Source organism: Colletotrichum navitas (genome assembly GCF_030913465.1).
Source record: "Colletotrichum navitas strain CBS 125086 chromosome Unknown LY79scaffold_36, whole genome shotgun sequence".
Classification (NCBI taxonomy): Eukaryota; Fungi; Ascomycota; class Sordariomycetes; order Glomerellales; family Glomerellaceae; genus Colletotrichum; species Colletotrichum navitas.
In genome coordinates, this window is record NW_026850582.1 from 91,908 (window position 1) to 104,998 (window position 13,091).

Here is a 13,091-nt window from a genome sequence, read left to right on the forward strand (position 1 = left end):
CGAGGGGGGCTCATGATCTTTGATGCAGCACAGCCAACACCCCTTGGCCGTTGGCCCTAAGGGAAAGCAAGCGACGGGCACACACGAGGGGGCGCTGTTTGGCTCATTTGGCGGCCACGAGATGACTCCCTTTTTTTATCGGCCACGGGGGGGGGGGGCGAAGACTTGGGATCCTGGGCGGTGCGACGGTGCAGAGCTAGTGTAGCTGGGGATGGGATGTGGAGAGGACGGATTGGCTGTTGGTTGGTCCGAAGGATACCCCCCAGCCTGGGAAAGGCGCGGAAAAATCGCGTCTCCGCCAGTGTTTTGCTTACTCATCTACGTTGTACATGGTGGTTTTCATGCAACGTCAACTCATATGAGGAGTTGCGTGAGTAAGAGCCAAACTGAATCATGCGAGGTGCGCAATATCTGCCTCCTGTTGTCTCTTTTTTTTTTTTAGACGATGAGAAGATGGCCGGGACCCAGGCTGTTGTCTCGTCTTCACTCAGGCCGCATCTTCCAACGGCGATGCTTCCATCATGACCCTTCGCCCGTTGTTGACTCTGTCGAGGTGGTTTGCGCCTCCTCGGGGAGCATCACAGTAGAGTACATATCCTTTGTACTCCCAACCGCCCGTACTTCTAAAGCTAACTCCTCTTCAGCCTGCATAATGTCGCCCGGCACGCCTCCTCAACCCCGCTGGTGCTGTACATCCCCCCCTTCTCACCAGCCCCGGGTGCACAGCCGGTTGTACCACGGTTCCTTCACCCGTACCCTACCGCCGTCATCAACTACAGGTGGTCCGCTACGGCCCCCACCCGGCAGCAATCCCCGGGCACTGTCGACCAAGAGCACGACTTCACCACGCCCTTGCAATGGCCGACGCCGCTGCACGACACGCTCGCCGGCTACACCTGGGTCACCGAGAACCTCCGGCCCCTCCGCGGCGCCCGCCGCGACGTGTACGTCTATAGCTCCCACGCCGGTGCTAGCATCGCCGCCTCCCTGGCCCTCACCGAGTCGCACAACCATGAGCGCATGGCCGTCCGCGGACTCGTCGCCTGGAACGGCATCTACAACTGGTCCATGTTCCTACCGGATCACAAGGTCAACAAGCCGGCCACCACGCGCAGCAAGAAGCTCCCACCGCGGCCCGAAGAGGGTTCGCCGCTGCACATGTTGCAGATGAAGATGCCTGAGCTGTTCCGCGCGCCGGTGGACCTTCTGGACCCCTTTGCGAGCCCGAGCCTGTTCTTTCAGACGGCGGGCATGATGGCGCCTCTGACGTTTACGCAGGCCGCTGCCGTGACCTCCTTCTTGGACAAGCTGTCTTCCTTGACGAGCGAGGTGAAGCCGTCAGACATACTGGGCCTCACTGGCGGCGCGTCCCCAACACCGAGACGGAGCGCGCTCATGTTTCCCCCGAGGAAGTCAACGCTGAAGCTGCCCTCGACATTACTCCTCCACGATTCCCCGCCGACCGAGCCAGCACCCCAGCGCAGGGCCAAAAATACGGCATCATCGCTGGCCAGGGAGCTCGCCTCGAGGACGGCGAGGCGGCGTCAGGTGGCCGGGCACACGTTCAAGGCCCAGACGATGGAGCTGGCGGGCCTGATGAGGCGGAGCCTGGAGAAGCTGGAGTTCAAGACGCGGTTGGCGTGGGACGAGGACTTTGACGAGGTCGCCGAGGCCGAGAGGCGGGTCAGCGTCGTCGATGCCGGCGAGAACGAGGGCTTGGAGCTCGGCGAGCAGGGACAAGAGGCTGTGCGGGAGTGGCTGGAGGACAGGATACGTTTGTGATACCCCCTTTTTACCGCGTTCTCTCCACTCTTTAACCTTTTTCTGAGAGTATGGCTGAACAGATCAGACGTTCTGTTTCTTTTGGTCTGCTCGCTTCGAGAGTTTTCCGGTGACGTATGAGGTCGTCCCCGGCGAGGCAGCAGCTCGGGTCCACGACGACTCGGACCACTCACACGCCCTCGTCGAAGACCCGGTCACGTGGGATCGCGAGGTGAGGTCGCGGTTACCATGGAAATCACCACCGCACCTGCATGCACCTTTTGTACACCAGCCTCCCCCCTTCGCTCCTTCCCTCCGAGCCTTTTATCAGGCAACGGTCCCCCATTCCTTCCAACCAGGACCAGCTTAGACCATGTGTAACCCGGGGCACATGGTCTAGTTGGTGGAAGAGACAAAAGAAATATCACGATCGGGGTCTCTCTGGTTAACCCGCGTGACGCGCAAGTTCAACTCGAGTGGGTTGACCTTGGGCGTGTACTTTTTTTTGCCCTTTCTACCCTCAGTCCTGGTTTTTATCCTCCTGATTTAACTTTTGGAGACTATTTTGAGAAAGGAAAACCTCTTGTTTACTCTCTATACGTAAGGAAAGTAGAGAATTGAGGAAATTCTATTCCGCTTGCTTGTCATTGCCTGACAAGCGGAGCTGCTGCATAAGAACAACAAGATGAAGGTCGCGTCTTGGGCATAAACATTGGAGGCAATGAATGAGCTTGGTAATCATCAAAACTGACTGGGCCTCTCTGTCTTGGGTGAAAACGTCTTTATTTTCGGATATCGGTTCATCTCGTAGCCGAACGAATAGAAAAGTTGGACCATGCTGGAAGAATGAATGCATGTGAAGTTTGGTATCAATCCCGGATCTCATTCATCGTGTCCAGTTCAATATCCTTCCTCATCAACCAAGGTAGTTCTGAGATAAACGTCTCGTAGGCCTCCGTCCAGATTAGGTCTCCTGGACGTTCTAACCCCTCGTCAACACCGTGTGCGAGCCCTTCTTCAATACCGACAGGCACCAGAGTAGGATACCCTGGTAACTCTTCGTCGCCGCCAAAAGCCGTGTCAGGGTCGCCACCTTTTCCGTCGTCCACCTCAAAGGTCTCCCCAGGAACCTCGCATGGAACTCCTGATACCTCGCACTCGGCCTCGGAAGTCCCTCTTGATGACCCGTACTCCTCGTCTGTTTCTTTGTCAACCCCTTCATCCGACTCGTAGTTGTGCCCACATCCGAGTAACTTCTTGTCGTCATATAGCCTCTGATCGGCCTCCTCCCAGGGCCGGTGAGATTTGATTAGTCTTGCCACTGCATGATGACCCTCGCTCTGGGCAAATCTGATCGCTCGGACGTATTGAAGACGGCCACTACCGACGGTCTTGACCCCAGAGTTGAGGAGTAACTGAACAACGTCCAATTTACCATGCTCGGCGGCGCCTTCTAACGCTGTTCGGCCCGTTGAACACCACGCTCCCAAGGCATTAGGATCTGCCTGGAACTCCAATAATCTGCGTACCAAACCAAAATAACCCCCAATGGAAGCATATTGCAAAGCAGTGGCGCCACGAACGCCAGCAGGAGCGTTGATGTCGGCACCGAGATTCTTGAGTTTCTCCACTAGAGGTAGATTACCCTGCCGAGAAGTCGCCTGGACAGGCGAATTTTCAAACCATAGCTAAGATCTTCACTTGCGAGGTTGACATCGACACCTGATGCAAGTAGCCACTCAGCGACATCGTAACATCTCTCCCCGATCGAACCCGAGAGTGTTCTCGACGTCATCTCCACACCAAAGCTCTTCATGGTTTGGAGATCTTCAAGACTTGAACAGCGTCCGAATCCGGGGCACCGAACAATCCGGCCGTACCCATATTGTCGCAATAAGATAAAAAAGCTGAGTCCTCGATCGTTGAAAAGACTGAGGGCACTTTCAAACAGATCAAGCTCCTCATAATCCTCGGTGTGAATCATCGAAACTTCGTGTCGCCATAGTACATAATCATCTGGCACTTGTAAATTCCCGTATTGGAGATCGTAAATGCCATTTTCGCAACCCACAACCAGACATTTCTCTGGTCGCAGCCCCGATGCCAGCATCAGTTCCACAATTTCAAGAAACCCGAATATTGCTGCCAAGCACATCGCTGTGCGATGCAACCGAAATGTGACCCAGTAGAAATTCGAAAATGCTTAGATCTGAGGTGGATTCCGCAACAAATATGGCCGCCCAGAGAGAAGACGCAACAACAGTCTGTGAGCTGTTTTTGATGATCTGAGAAATCAAAGCCATGTCTTCTGTGAGAGCCACAGTCTCCAGAACCGAGATTGCATCAGATATAGCTGAAGTCTCCTCGAAAGATGCTCCTTTGATGAGGAGTTCATCAACAACCGCGTCTTGACGGGATGCGATTGCGATTGCCAGTTCGCTTCCGACCAACTCGGGTCCTGCTTCGAGGAGGAAAATTGCATTCTCGTTGTTGTCCCAAAGAAAGGCCGATTGGAGAGCAGTTTTCCCAATATATGTGAAATCGGCTTTATAGTCGTTTGAATTACCCAAAGGCCATGCAAATCGAGAGCTTGAAGGATGGGTATAGTTAATCTTAGCTCCATGCCACAGTAATTTCTGAAGCATGTCGGCATCGGACACATAGGCAGCGTATTGAAGGGGAGAACAAGTAGTTAAGGTCGACGACGGTAGGTCGAGCGAGGCCCCCTGGTGAACGAGGCGTTCCAAAAGCTTTGTGTCTCCTGTATCAATAGCAGCCATTATTGGTGTAGCCCCCACTCGAGTCGGGTGGTTAACATACGCGCCAAAATGGTCCTGATCCTCTAATAGTAGATTCAGGACAATTCTGCTTCTTGCTTTGATAGCAGATGCGAGCAATTCCGGTTTTGATGCTGGGGTGTGAAGTCTTGTCCGAAAGAACTCAAAAACTTGCCTAGTGATTGGGCATGCCTCGACAGAAGCAATCTGTTCAGGCAGTTTGCAAGCCTCTTCATCGTCTTCCTGACAGAATACGAAATTCGACAGCAGAGATGTCATTGATCCCAAAGTCGTGCCGGGGGCGTTCCGGTATCCCCAAGCTGACCGTGTCAGTTCCAAATTGCTGCTTGGATGATTGGCATCCAACTCAACGAGTAGTTGAATTAAGGGGCGGTCGTTCGTAAAGATTGCATATTCGAATGCAGTTGCCGCCCTATGTATTAGATACTGTTGGAGGATGCTGGTCAGGGGTTGATTGGCATCAATGCCCACTCGAATCAAAGACCGGACAAGAGTAAGATCGGATCTTAGGATAGCTTCCTTAAACAGACGGTTCAGCGCCGATTGAATGCTCACTGGAAGATCGCTGTACTGCTGTGACATCAAAGGCGCCCAACCGTCGGTTTGCGGCAACACATCGAGCAACACTTCGATGACCTTATTATGCTCTTTACGCCAAGAACCATACCGATCAACAGCCCTATCAAGAAAGTTGTTGGTCAAGAGAAACAACATCACCTGAAGAGCACCTGTGATATTGCTACCATGCTTGGACGACAGGAGGAGGCTCTCGGCGTGGTATACATGGTCTTGTTGGAGCTGCTCGGGCATTATCAGGAAAGGGCCTCAAATGCCGACTGGAGCCTAGCTGTATGATTGGCTTGAACTAGAGGACGTTTAGTTGCCAACCTGAGGACCTCGTCTCCTGAAAGTTTGATATCCCAGAAGTCATCAGCAGTCCGCAACGAAGCGTACCTTTAATCAAGTTTCTGGCTATTAATCAAGGAATCTCGTACATGTTGTTCAGTTCGAAAACACTCTGGGGAGAAGGCGTCCGTATGATCAGCGATAGATCTATTAGCGACGGTGGCGCAACAACCAATCACGGCTGTTATAACTTGGTAGTCCGCGAACCAGCAACAAATGCCGTGAAGCCGCAACTAACCTCCCATGCTCTTCTCTAGAGCTGTCTCGTAGCAATGACGAACCCTTGCCTTTTCAATCGTCGCATCTCGCAGTTGAACGCCTGAAAGGTACACCCTGCTTTCTTTGCCTGCGGCGCGGCGCCTGCGAATGCGATGGTGTACGTATTTCCATTCCGAAGTGATCATCTTCTTGGTCATGCGCCATTGCGTCAGCTTCCACTCGAGCTGAGCTTTACTGTAGCGAGTTAGTGTACTGAAGATGCAGAACAACTTGAAGCCTGATGCTTTGATAGACAGCTCAGAGAAGCACACAGATAACTGACCTCGGACGGAAGCCATATGACATGCTGAGAATGGTCAAGAGGTCTTTTAGACTCTTGTCTTCGGTAAGATACAGCCTCCGGATTTCCGGCTGGAACCTCTCCCATCCCTCGTCGTCTTTGATATCACTCTTCTTGGCGCGAGGAGGCATGCTGGGGGCTGCTGGTGTGGTGCGTATCTCGACAAGCGATGTGAAGCCCGGCTTATAGAAGGGTAGTCCAAGCCTTCGGTAGTAGTCTTAGACCCGAACTCTGAAAAGGAGAGGCGCTGGTGCACGACTCTCATCCGATTGCGTTGGAGCGAGCACATTGGGGCTTTTGTATGTCATTCGTGAGCCCGGAGGGACGGCTGTCATGATTAGTCCGTACCGAAATCTGATGCGCCTGCCTGCCTGTTGGTGTTGGTGACAGGGCACTTCGAAATGGACGGCGTAGCCCAACGCAAATGATTGGCTGTTGCCGAAGTCTGGTTTCCTCGCATCGGCGGCGCTGACGTATCACGGTCGCAGCTGCAATGCACATTGATGCCGAGTATGCAGGCTGAGCGGTCGCCTGGGGGACCAGCTCAGTTGGTCGTCGGAAATAAGGCTGGGATGGAGGTAAGAACATAGAAAGGTCACCGGAACTACAAAGGCATTGCTTTGCGAGGGAATTCTTTGGAACGACTCAATGAGCCAGCTTGGTTCCATTCTCCTGCTTACGGGAAAGTTGTTTGGGCATCATGATACTGGAATGATGTGATGCTGAAAGGGCTAAGCTAATGAGACCGACGACTCAACAGGATTTGTATAAGAAATGCCACTGCATTAACCCACCTCGCCGAAATAAGGCGAGGGCAGCCCAACCAAGGTAAAACGGTGCTGGCTTCATGCAGTCTTCGAGTTCCCGAGCGACTGTGCCACTACTTTCTGTCTTGCTGGAAGCTCTCATGAAAGTCCCCCCCATGTGAGGCGAGAAGGAAAGTGAGTTACTATTAATTGCTCCGGTCTCAAATAGAACAACTCCACCACCGACCGGTTACAAATCGGCAGCAGCTACATACAAGCCGGCCCTTGCTCTCGAGTAGTTTATCACGGCCCGTCCAATCAGGAATTCCAACCTAGCTCCGCCCGTAGCAACCAATTTGATGGTCTGCCGGGAGCCACTTACACTGATTTCATTAACCTCTCTTCCCCCCTTCCTTGAAATTTTTTTTTGTCGAAAAGCCCAACTCGTCTCTCGACATCACTGGCAGCAGCTTTGGGGTTGTCTCTCAAAGCGCATTTTGTTTACCCCCATGTGCCCCAAATAACGGTGGTACGTACAGGAAGCCCAGACTGGCCCCCAGAAAGTCGCTTTTGACCCTGCGCAGCGCTGCAGCGGTAGGCGAGCGTGCCCACTGGCAGGCTCACCTGCCGTCAGTGCACGATCTACGAAACATAGGTTGCTAATTCGCCATCCCTGGCACGTAACAATTTCACATTTCCAGCCGATGATCGGCTTGTCGTGGCTCAATGGTCTAGAGGTATGATTCTCGCTTTGGGTGCGAGAGGTCCCGTGTTCGATCCACGGTTGAGCCCCAACCTTTTTAGTCCCTATTGCGACGGTTTTTTTTTTTTTGTGCAACTCCTCTTTGCCAGTGATGATGGGATTGATGGACACTGGAGTGATGGATGGAGTGATGGATGGATGGATGTTTGCGCACAAGTGTTGTGTGTGTTGCGATCCGCATGCACGAGGTGGATACGAGGCTGCTGAGTCTGCTCCCCATCCCGTTGGAGGTCATAGATCCGACGAAAGGACGGGAAGTTAGGTGAAGATCAACAGGCCAGTCGAGATGAACGGCCTCCGGCAGGCGAGGAAGACCCATCCGCACCAATTTCGAGCAATCTCGAGCCACGGCTCCAACGTTTGAACTTTCGGTACTCGCTGATTGTCTACGGAGTACCGTATACACTCGCTAGGTTCACAAACCGCACGGATCACCCACTAAGCCTATCTTGCAAGGCGGTCAACCAGCTTAGCCACCCACCCACCCATCCAACCCTAACCCTTGCCACCTAACTTGCTGCTAACGTTGACTAACCCCTGCATTTGCCACTTCTAGATCCCTGTTTCTGCCAGTCCGCTAGCCCCTATCCAGCAGCCCGTGATCAGTGCGGTTTGTGAATCTAGCGAGTGGATACGGTACGGATATCTTTCCCCAATTCTATTTTCCTTTATTATTATTATTTTCCTTTTCTTACTTTTTTCGATGGGTGTAAGCTTCTCCCTCGGCCCAGAACCAGCCTAGCGGCACGCGGGCTGGCTCGAAGGTGGTGTCGGACCCCTGTAACGCCCCAGCTCTTTATAGGAATGACGGCATTCCGTCAGATGTCGCGTTCTGCGCCAGCGCGTGCTTCATTAGCACAACCTGCACGAGCCAACCCATCAGGGCAGTCCTTGATTCTGCGGATGGGACGGGGCGAGAGAGATGACGGCCCTTGGCCCGGCCAGCGCCGAGGTGACGGGCGATGATAGGAACGGACGGGAATGGGACAGGGTTGGGGCGAAGAGATGGTTTGAAATGGAAAAAACTTGGCCGCATCTGCAGCGGGCGGGTGAGCGAGCAAGTAAGCTAAGAAAGCAAGCAAGCAAGCAAGCAGCCCCCCGAAAAGCAAGGTTTCAGCATCCCGCACTCTGGTCATCCCGTTCATCAAACTTCGGACTCGCATGAGGAGGGAGCTCTTTGCGATACGAAGAACGCTGTGCGAAGCTCGGATGATGGAAGGCAAGCAATATTGTCATGTTATATGGTTTAAGCCATGATGGCGGAGAGGGACAAAGGGTCCGTATGTCTCGGCGGCAGGCCCCCGTCTCTCTGGTTGTTGACGAATAGTTTCTTGGCCAGACGAGGTGCTACTGCAGTCGGCTGCAGAGTTGACGGCGGGGGGGAGGAGGGGTGCTGAGCTCGGAAACGTACCCAACGCCCGTTGGTTCGTGTTTCGCTCACTCGCTCGTTCGTTCATTCATTCATCCATTCATTCATTCATCTCATCCCTTGCCGTGGCGGCTGTGCAGCAGATGCCATCCCTATCCTGCCGCATACGACATGTACGGTGTACCTACCTGTATCCATAGATGAGTGTGTTCGATCCCAGTGGACCCACCTCCCCATTGATTGTCACTTGCCCCCGCCAGGCTTTTTCCAGGGCGGTTAATGCAGCCCCATTGGACCTGAGGTAGCTCTCTTTCTACGATAGGTACCTGCCGCCTTGCGCAGACACGGTGGGTGTAATGCAAGGTCGCAGTATCCCGGTATGGGGATGGGGGCAGCGACAGACAGAAGGTGCAGCAGGAGCAGTTCTTTCCCTTGCAACCCACTCACTCACTCAACCACTGTCGCTGCTTCCCCTTCCTGGTGGATGATGTGCCGCCGGCCTGGGCCAGGGCCATGCCATCCATGCCCATGCCAAGCATCCCATGGCAGTCACGCTGCTTGTGCCACCTTATGCTGTGCTGAGACGACACGACCCCCTTCCCTGGGCGTCTATTTCTATCTCGAGACCCCAGCCAAGCATCGTCACCCGTGTCCTCTTCTCTTTTTGATTCCTCTTCTGTCACTTCCATACCTCTGACTGACTGACTGCTCTTCCTCTCGTTGCGACCACTCCTCTACGGAAGGTCCATCTTTTTCTCGCCATTAGTAGCTCTTATCAACCACTACCGCTTACGCTGTTGCACGACACTACACGCCTCTGAAAGCTTACACCCGCGCAATCAGTCACCATGCCTGGAGTTCGTGAGTAACCGTCTTGCCCTTGCCCTGTCCGTTGAGGTATCACGACACACATCGAACCTTCCCACCGACGGAACCACATATGAACTCACACGACCCCGACCCCGAATGCCAAGGAATATTCGCTAACACGCTCCTCCTTCCAAACAGCCATCGACGCTCTGGACAATCTCAAGTCCAAGTTCAAGGCCATCTTCAAGAAGAAGGCCGACAAGAAGGCAGACGCCCCCAAGCCCGCCGAGTCCAAGCCCGCCGAGACTCCTGCCGCCACCACCACCCCGGCTACCGAGCCCACCAAGACCGACGCAGCTCCCGCCGCTGCCCCGGCCAGTATGTTCTCCCACCCGGACTTTCCTCGCCTTTTCAACGAACCGCCAACTAACAAACAAATCACAGCCGAGCCTGCAGCTCCTACCCCTGCTCCCGCTGCCGCTGCTGAGCCGGCCAAGGCCCCCGAGCCCGAAGCTAAGAAGGACGATGCCCCGGCCACTACCGAGCCCGCTAAGGCTCCCGAGCCTGGTAAGTTGAGATAAACAGCCCAGCTGCTTTGAAACTGCATCAACTGACAATTCATTTCTTAGCTCCTGCCGCCCCTGCTGCTCCTGCAGTAGCCACCGAGGCCCCCAAGGCGCCTGAGCCCGCTACCGCTCCTACCCCAGCGCCCGAGCCCGCCCCGGCTGCTGCCACCGAGCCCGCCAAGACTGAGACTCCCGCTAAGACTGAGACTCCCGCTGCCGCTGCCCCGGCCGCCGCCCCTGCTGCTGAGACCGCTGCCGCTGCCGCCCCCACCGAGGCCGCCAAGCCCGAGGAGAAGCCGGCCGAGGAGAAGAAGGAGGCCACCGCCGCTTAGACGGCGCTGCCGAGTGTCTACCATCTGGGCTTCCGGAAAAGTGTCCGAGGGCCGCGGCGGGTGAGCAGACTACGTTGGCAGCCGTCAAGCCGCGGCAGCATATAACGGGGAGGGATGCACGCGGAAGGAAATTGCATGACTTTCTTGCTTGGATTAGACCTTTTGGTCTAGTATGTTCTTTTGCTTAATTGTCGGATACCCATTAGTCTAGTAGTTGATTCAAGCGTGCCATGTTTACACTGTCCCCAAGGAGTACACGCCGCCTGTGCTTTTTGAAAAGAGTATACCGTGACTAGTCCGTACCAACACAGCTAGCTGTATGTAAGCTGCTTTTCTTCTACTGCCAGATTCGCGTGGAGCCAGCAGTGAAGGCAAGACTGGGGAAAGCGGGGTGCTTTTTTCCTCAGCGGGAGGCCGTCTTGCGTAACATCCCGGATCAGAACGCAGCAGCAGCTCCGGGTTTGCTCGAGATCTTTACTCGGTCAACCGCCACCTATTTTGCGCCCCTCTCAGATTGATGCTGGAGTTCGTGCCTCCTTAATGGACCTCAAAGCCCCCCTCCCTCCCCCCCTTTTTTTTTGGTTCATACAAAGACCGACACCAGCGGAGCCTACAAGTCGTCATCTCATCTCATGCTGCTAAACCCTGCTCACTTGGCCCACGGCGCCTTGGTCAACGTAATCTGCGCATCCGTCGTGCCGGCCCCGCTGCCTTGCCTGGCCTGCTGCGCGCCGGGGGGCATCGGCATCATGCCCGGGCCGGGTGGTGCCCGCGCCGCTGCCGCCGCGGACGAAGGCGTCGACGGTTGACGCGTCGTGTAGGGGATGCCGGCGCCGCCCGTCGGCGGGGGCATGCGGCCCGGGGCACCGGTCGCCCAGGGCGCCGCCGTGCCTGAGCCCTGTGGGGGCGGGGGCGCTGTGGTCGCGGGGTAGTTGTACGAGGGCTGGTTCGCGGCGTGGACTGACTGCGAGACGGGGATGGCGTCGGGGTCCTGGTCCCAAGAGAAGAGGGAGCCAAAGGTGAAGTGCTGGACGACGGGGAACTTTTGGAGCACCTCTGCGTTGAACATTTTGAGCATGCCCTGAGGCGGAAAGGGTGGGGGATGTCAGCATGCTTCCGTTCCTTCATACGGCCCCCCCCCGCAGACCGGGGTGTAGAGAGACTCACCTTGTTGATCTTCCCCCACCCATCCTTGACGCCCGACACGTCAAAGAGGATGGGGCTGTGCTCCCAAAAGGGGCCCTTCTTCACGTCGTTGATGAAGCCGACGGCGGAGAAGTACATGTTCTCGGACCGCTGGGCCTCGACGACGGCGGGCTTGACGATGTCACCCGTCTTGGGGGCGCCGCGGACGGAGCCCTCGGTGGGCATGGGGTCGGCGCCCGAGGAGACGGGGCTCGTGAGCTGGGCGGAGCCGAAGATGTAGGGGAGGAAGGAGTGGTCGTCAAGGCCCCAGACGCCGTGGGAGCCGGCGGGCTCGAGGGTGTAGGTGAGGATGAGGCGGCGGACGACGCGGAGGTAGGGCTCAATGACGCCGAGGACGATGGTGCGGTCGAGGGCGGCGGTGTCCGGCTCGCTGGCGGCGGCGGAGGTCGGGATGTCGTCGGCGAAGAAGGAGAGCTTGTAGAGGGAGCCGAGGAAGGCGAGGAAGGAGAGCTCGTGGCCGGTGCCGTAGTCGAGGCGCTGCGGGGAGCCGAAGGCGCCGAGGAGGTAGGAGAGGAGCTCGGACGAGGGAGGGTCGGAGCCCGAGGCGGTGGGAAAGGCGAGGACGGAGTCGGGGAGGTGCTCGGCCAACAGGCCGGGGGCGCGTTCGGCGAGGAGCTCGTGCCACCTGCGGAAGGAGACGTTGCCAAAGCGCCGGGGGCCCGGGTCCGGGGGCGCGAGGTCGATGAGGGACTCGGCGGCTGCGAGGAGGTTCTGGAGGGCGGCGATGGAGGGCGGGAGGCGGGCCGGGGGCGGCAGCGAGGTCAGCGGGTAGGTCGTGGCAGGGCCACCGCCGCCACCGGGCGGTCGGCGCGGGCAGAGGGAGCGGTTGAGCTGGAGGAGGAAGAGGAGGATGTCGCGGTAGGCCGTCGTCGTGAGGAAGGTCGAGAGGTCGGCGCCGGTGTTGATGCGCTTGGTGGGGGTCTGGAAGCTGCGCGGGGCGCGGGGCAGGGGTTTGATGGAGGGGAAGGCGGGCTGCTGGGGCGTTTGCGACGGCGGCGGCGGTGGTGTCGGCGTCGTCGACGATGCTGGATCCATGGTGTGTGTATGTGCGTTTTGGCGTACAGGCCGAGCGTTCGCTATGCAAGAATAAGGCGGGATGTTTTTGGTAGGTAGCTAAGTAGCTGTAGGTGTGCCAGCTCAGACAGCTCCCGGCGGTCGTGCGGACGGAAATGTGAGGCATGGAGGGGCAAGTGACGACACAGTGTCTTAGTCAGCGGGGCCGGACCGCGGGGTCATTCTCCTTTCCTCCCCCCATTGATTGAATGAAACAGGATG

General features: G+C 56.4%; 6 protein-coding genes and 1 non-coding gene across 7 annotated transcripts; 3 read left to right on the top strand and 4 right to left on the bottom strand.

Moving 5' to 3' along the window:
* Nucleotides 1-521: 521 nt before the first annotated feature.
* On the top strand, nucleotides 522-1,782 carry LY79DRAFT_517191 (uncharacterized protein; the record flags this gene model as incomplete). Its single annotated transcript, XM_060554900.1, has 2 exons — nucleotides 522-583; nucleotides 645-1,782. The coding sequence occupies 2 exons, from the start codon at nucleotides 522-524 to the stop codon at nucleotides 1,780-1,782; spliced, it is 1,200 nt and encodes a 399-aa protein (XP_060413312.1).
* Nucleotides 1,783-2,630: 848 nt separating this feature from the next.
* On the bottom strand, nucleotides 2,631-5,344 carry LY79DRAFT_580401 (ankyrin repeat-containing domain protein; the record flags this gene model as incomplete). The annotated part of the gene is made up of 3 exons (XM_060560102.1): nucleotides 2,631-3,422; nucleotides 3,894-5,238; nucleotides 5,277-5,344. The coding sequence occupies 3 exons, from the start codon at nucleotides 5,342-5,344 to the stop codon at nucleotides 2,631-2,633; spliced, it is 2,205 nt and encodes a 734-aa protein (XP_060413313.1).
* Nucleotides 5,345-5,538: 194 nt separating this feature from the next.
* On the bottom strand, nucleotides 5,539-6,502 carry LY79DRAFT_688494 (uncharacterized protein; the record flags this gene model as incomplete). Its single annotated transcript, XM_060564696.1, has 3 exons — nucleotides 6,007-6,502; nucleotides 5,704-5,918; nucleotides 5,539-5,612 (listed from the first exon to the last, which is right to left on the bottom strand). The coding sequence occupies exons 1-3, from the start codon at nucleotides 6,153-6,155 to the stop codon at nucleotides 5,539-5,541; spliced, it is 438 nt and encodes a 145-aa protein (XP_060413314.1). The 5' UTR covers nucleotides 6,156-6,502.
* A 988-nt stretch (nucleotides 6,503-7,490) lies between these two features.
* Nucleotides 7,491-7,562, top strand: LY79DRAFT_t150. The gene has a single exon. It is a non-coding gene; the product is annotated as a tRNA-Pro (tRNA).
* Nucleotides 7,563-8,224: 662 nt separating this feature from the next.
* LY79DRAFT_556286 (uncharacterized protein) lies at nucleotides 8,225-9,120 on the bottom strand. The gene is made up of 2 exons (XM_060558003.1): nucleotides 8,336-9,120; nucleotides 8,225-8,242 (listed from the first exon to the last, which is right to left on the bottom strand). Exon 1 carries the CDS (start codon nucleotides 8,694-8,696, stop codon nucleotides 8,352-8,354), a length of 345 nt encoding a protein of 114 aa, XP_060413315.1. The 5' UTR covers nucleotides 8,697-9,120; the 3' UTR covers nucleotides 8,225-8,242; nucleotides 8,336-8,351.
* A 550-nt stretch (nucleotides 9,121-9,670) lies between these two features.
* LY79DRAFT_234597 (uncharacterized protein) lies at nucleotides 9,671-10,996 on the top strand. Its single transcript, XM_060551694.1, has 4 exons — nucleotides 9,671-9,763; nucleotides 9,911-10,090; nucleotides 10,157-10,279; nucleotides 10,342-10,996. The coding sequence occupies exons 1-4, from the start codon at nucleotides 9,751-9,753 to the stop codon at nucleotides 10,608-10,610; spliced, it is 585 nt and encodes a 194-aa protein (XP_060413316.1). The 5' UTR covers nucleotides 9,671-9,750; the 3' UTR covers nucleotides 10,611-10,996.
* Nucleotides 10,997-11,483: 487 nt separating this feature from the next.
* LY79DRAFT_556290 (uncharacterized protein) lies at nucleotides 11,484-13,042 on the bottom strand (the record flags this gene model as incomplete). The annotated part of the gene is made up of 1 exon (XM_060558004.1): nucleotides 11,484-13,042. A coding segment is annotated over exon 1 (1,136 nt), but the record flags the coding sequence as incomplete, so codon positions are not given.
* Nucleotides 13,043-13,091: the final 49 nt, after the last annotated feature.